Source organism: Helianthus annuus, chromosome 6, assembly GCF_002127325.2.
Source record: "Helianthus annuus cultivar XRQ/B chromosome 6, HanXRQr2.0-SUNRISE, whole genome shotgun sequence".
NCBI classification, from domain to species: domain Eukaryota; kingdom Viridiplantae; phylum Streptophyta; class Magnoliopsida; order Asterales; family Asteraceae; genus Helianthus; species Helianthus annuus.
Window position 1 is genome coordinate 52,025,923 of NC_035438.2, and position 5,293 is coordinate 52,031,215.

Consider the following 5,293-nt stretch of genomic DNA (forward strand, 5'->3'; position numbering starts at 1 on the left):
ATGTAACGAGTTTATCAAATAAATGACTGTGACATGGATATTTATTGCACAAATAGTCTTTAGAACAGTAAAAAGACGAATTTACTCTTATGTGCAAAGCACATGACTGGATTTAACTAAAATTTTTAACAAGGTTAGAGTCAAAGGACCAAAGATATAACGAGTTTATCAAATAAATGACTGTAACTGTAATTATTGAAGTTAGGTTACCCATTCCAATTCAACGAAAAAACCAAAAATGTAATTTACCCTCCAAATTGAATTAAGCTGTGACAAAACTAGGCAACGAAATCCGCGGCTCCATGAAAAGGCCATGAAAAAGTTGATAACATTAAAAAGGTTATATTAGTTTCGTGTTAGGCGAAAATACCTTCATTTTGTTTGGGGGAAGATCCCTAATCCAATCTCTGCGAGAATTAATTCTATCATCGGAATCTCCAATGGATGAATCGAAACCTGATCGATCGTCAGGTACCCATCTCTCTGTTTTTAGTTGATCATTTATACTGATGCATGGATTGCTTATTCATTTTTTTTACATATAGGATGATTGTAAATTGTTTAAATTTGTTATTCCAAATTTTGCTATTGTGCCCTGCAAGTGTTTGTGAAAATGCCCAAGTGAGATTTAGAAACCATAACCGGATTCAAACAAGTATATAAAACAAGGGTGTTCTCTAAGTGTTTGTCGAAATGCCCAAGTGAGAATTAGAATCCATAACAGGATTCAAATAAATATATAAAACAAGGGTGTTTCTAAGTGTTTGTGGAAATGCCTAAGTAAGAATTAGAACCCATAACAGGATTCAAACACGTATATAAAACAAGGGTGTTCTCCAAGTGTTTGTCGAAATGCCCAAGTTTAGAATTAGAATCCATAACAGGATTCAAATAAATATATAAAACAAGGGTGTTCTCCAAGTGTTTGTCGAAATGCCCAAGTTTAGAATTAGAATCCATAACAGGATTCAAATAAATATATAAAACAAGGGTGTTTCTAAGTGTTTGTGGAAATGCCTAAGTAAGAATTAGAACCCATAACAGGATTCAAACATGTATATAAAACAAGGATGTTTTTTTTTTTTTTTGGGTAAAGAACAAGGATATTTTCATAATCGTGCTGATTGATGAACTCTGATTGATGAAGTAGTTTTTATCATTGCTTAGTTGAGACTAAAGATTTAGGGATTTTAAAATATATGCACCTATTAATGGCTTTTTCTTGACGTTGATGGTAGCAGGAAATAAGGGCAGTCCCAGTCACCGTAGAGAGACTCATGGGAGGGGCGAGGATATCGATCCAGACACCCCTATTGGTGACGTTAAAGGTCCTAACATATTTCACCGCGCTAAGGAAGAGATTGAGGCCATTGTTGACACGATTCATTCTAAAAGAGAATCTGCATCACCAAAGAAACAAACTTCACTTGCAGGTACATCTGAAACAGATTTTTATTTTATTTGGGGGTGCCTCATTATTACATGCATCACAAGGGGGGTAAAATCTCGAGCATGTTTAACAAGAGGCCGCTATTGCTGTTTTCTTTGATTATATACATTGAAGGTTCACACTTGATACGCCATACCCATCTAAGACATTTAACTGGCTTTTTCTTGATGTGTTGATGGCAGCAGAAAATAGGGGCAGTCCCCGTTACCGTAAAGAGACACATGGGAGGGGGGAGGATATTGACCCCGACACCCCGATCAGCGAGTTTAAAGGTCCCAACATCTTTCATCGCGCTAAAGAAGAGATTGAGGCCATTCGCGACACAATACATTCAAAAAGAGAATCTGCATCACCAAAGAAACAAAGCTCACTTTCAGGTACATCCGAAACAAAATCAACCTGTTTTCTTTGATCATATGCATTGAAGGTTCTCACTCGATATGCTATACCTGGCTGCAGACCGTAAGGGCAGTCCAAGTCACCGAAGAGAGACTCATGGGAGGGGGGATGATTTTGATGTAGACACCCCAATCAGTGAATTCAAAGGTCCGAACATCTTTCATCGTGCTAAGGAGGAGATTGAGGCCATTGTTCACTCAAAAAGAGAATCTGATAGTGACCCTGCATCACCAAAGAAGGATGGATTCCGAGCTTCCATTAGTAAAAAGATTAACAAAAGTCGTAATCGCGAACAAGCCAAAGATTAGAAAATCAATACTGAAACCGGTCCGTTGATAAAAGTGTTGGGCTGTGCTTCGTTCCTGAATATCAATTTGTTATCTGATAATTTCTCACACAGTGTTAAGCTCTTAGAGCTGTGACCAGCTTCAAGTGGACATGCAGATTAATCATTTATGAGGAGAAAACATGGTATCTCTAGTTCAGTTGTAGTTAATATTTCTTGAACTATGTTATTTTCGTTACGGGTGCTTAAACATCTTGATTCTTTGACATAAAGTGTACCAAGTGTAGTTGCTTTAACTCTGTTCTTAGCATGCATTCTTGGACTGAACATGGATGTTTCATTTTCTTTTACTAAGGGGGTGTTTGGCTAAGCTTTTCAACACCTCCTTAGACCGCCCGTAATGGGGCGTGTTTTATAAAAAATTTTCGAAGAAAACGCCGAATCACGCCCGATCGCCACTACACACCGGCGTGTTTGGGCGTTATTTTGGAGAATTCTGTATTTGGCGTTTTTTAAATCACGCTTCGATGGGGGTTGACTGGCCAATCATAAACTAGCAACGGCTACTTTGAATTATTTTTTATTTTTTTTAAACCTTTTACCTATATATATATAAACTCCTTCAAATTTAAACATCAAAACTCTCTCAAAACACTACCATTTTATAAAAATTGATGGATTCCCATAGTTCTTCATCCATGGTAAATTTTTACTACAAAAAGTTTTTTGCGGATGGCGATGATTCCACCGATGAGGAGGTCGAGCAAGAGACGGTTACGAGTGCTTGTCAACTAGCGGTGAGATATGTGAAGCATTGTCGCCGCCCCGAACCAGAAATTAAAAAAGAGGTTATATTGAACGAGACCGACGCGCGGCACATGATCGTTTGATGAAAGATTATTTTGATGAGGCGCCGACATTTTCGAACCCAGAAATTTTTAGGCGTCGTTTCCGAATGAGTAAGCGGTTGTTTCTACGCATAGTCGACGACTTGGAAGCCAACTACGATTATTTTAAACAAAAAGCGGATGCGAGAGGGACACTTGGATTTACCGGTATCCAAAAGTGTACGTCGGCGCTACGAGTCCTTGCTTATGGAAACACAACCGACATCAACGACGAGTATTTAAAAATGGCCGAGAAAACAACGCGAGACACCTTGGAGCATTTTTGTCGCGGTACAATTCCTATACTTTACTATAATGTTTACAATTTTTTTTTGAAGCTTATGTTTGTGTATGTTTTTTTTATAAAGGTATTATTGATTTGTATGGTGCGCGTTATCTTAGAACGCCCACATGGGACGACCTTCAAAAGATCTACGAGGTACATTCGGCGGAGCATGGTTTGCCTGGTATGATCGGGAGCTTGGATTGCATGCATTGGCGTTGGGATAACTGCCCGACCGCATGGCGAGGCCAACACACACGGGGTGACCAAAAAGGACCCACTGTTATTCTTCAGGCGGTTGCCTCACAGGACCTTTGGGTTTGGTCGGCTTACTTTGGCGTGGTCGGGTCATGCAATGATATAAATGTTTTTGAACAATCTCCGTTGTTAGAGGACTGGATTTCTGGCAGAGCTCCAAAAGCGTCGTTTTACGCAAATGGAAACTACTACCCTCATGGATATTATTTGTGCGACGGAATTTATCCTAGGTATTCGATTGTCGTGAAGACATTTAGTGATCCTATTGATGAAAAAAGAGCATACTTTAAAAAGGTTCAAGAGTCTTCACGAAAAGACATTGAGAGATGCTTTGGGGTTCTTAAACAACGATGACAATATTTGAGAAATCCTTGTCGTGCATGGACCAAGCAAAAAATGAGAGATGCTATGTACGCTTGTATAATATCATGCACAACATGATTTTGGAAGACGAAGGAAAGGCGATATGCCAGAATTATGTGCCAGAAGCCGTTCAAGAGGAGCATCCACAGGCGTCAACGGAAGAAAGAGTGAATAATGCGCGAGAGTTGCGTTACGAACCGTACCATTCCGCGTTAACGGTTGATTTGGTACAACACGCATGGTCGGTTCGGTATGTACCACCTGAGGGTGAAGAAGAAACGGAGGACGAGGAAGACGAAGTTGGCGAGGGTGAAGAAAGCGAAGATGAAAACTAATGTATTTTTTTTTAATTTAGTCGGATTTTATTTTTTTTATTTCTAGTATTGTATTTTTTTTTAATTTAATGAAGTATTTTAAGTTTTTAATTAAAAAATAATTGTTTAATGATTGGAAGAGGCGTTATTGGGCATTATTCCCACTACGCCACTTTTGCAATAACGCCCAATAATGCCCCCATGCTGACTGGACTGCCACGTGGTGCAAAACGCCCAAGGGTAGGGGCATTATTCACTAAACCACTACACATGGTCTTATAATTTATTGACTTTTACAAAAAAGCTAATAAGAAGAAAAAGTGTTTGGCAAACTCATAAGGACTTTTCAAAATGACTTTTTGCATAAGGAGGAAAAGTTAGTTTTGAAAAGTTAGCAATGAGTGACTTTTTGAAGCTGTTTATGACTTTTAGTCATTTTACATGAATAAACTAACACAAACACTTTTTAAAAAACAACTTATTGACTTATTGGTTTTTCCCATCCCATGAACTAATCCAAATATTTTTTTAAAAACTCATTTTCAAAAAGTCATAAGTGAATAATTACTTTTCACAAAGAGTCTTTTTTGAGTTAAATAAGCTTAGCCAAACAAAGCCCTAATAGTGGTGTTAATCAAATCACATCATGCTCCCTATTTAATCAAAGTAACTTTACCCGCAAAAGAGATAAATCTTTCATTCCAATTTGATAGACCTTCCAATAATTCAACTGGACACTCTACTCATATTTGCTCCCACCTTTACGTTGTGTTCCCCAGTTTACTTAAAAGAAAGAGAAGAGAAAGAACCTATTTTCCTTTCCTTTCTTGTCCTCTCATTTGTCTCCTACATACGAGAAATACCTGCCAATTGGAACACCTCATGTTTGTCCTTCTCCACGCAACACAAGTGACTTTTCCGTTGGTTCTTTCAAATCGGAAACCATATAGAAGCATCTTAGGATTCTCCTTAATACTTCAAATCGGAAACCATATAGAAGCATCTTAGGATTCTCCTTATTACAAGTGACTTTTCCGTTGGTTTACACTCAAA

General features: G+C 38.1%; 1 protein-coding gene across 4 annotated transcripts; it reads left to right on the forward strand.

Annotated features, from left to right (window-relative positions):
- The first annotated feature begins 271 nt into the window (after positions 1–271).
- Positions 272–2,489, forward strand: LOC110865478. 4 transcript variants are annotated; one of them, XM_022114733.2, is made up of 4 exons: positions 272–471; positions 1,239–1,433; positions 1,633–1,827; positions 1,910–2,489. In XM_022114733.2, the coding sequence occupies exons 1-4, from the start codon at positions 441–443 to the stop codon at positions 2,155–2,157; spliced, it is 669 nt and encodes a 222-aa protein (XP_021970425.1). In that variant the 5' UTR covers positions 272–440; the 3' UTR covers positions 2,158–2,489. The 4 variants fall into 4 exon arrangements, with proteins under 4 accessions (XP_021970425.1, XP_021970427.1, XP_021970428.1 ...); XM_022114735.2 differs by having other exon boundaries at positions 277–471; positions 1,242–1,433; XM_022114736.2 differs by having other exon boundaries at positions 279–471; positions 1,636–1,827.
- Positions 2,490–5,293: the final 2,804 nt, after the last annotated feature.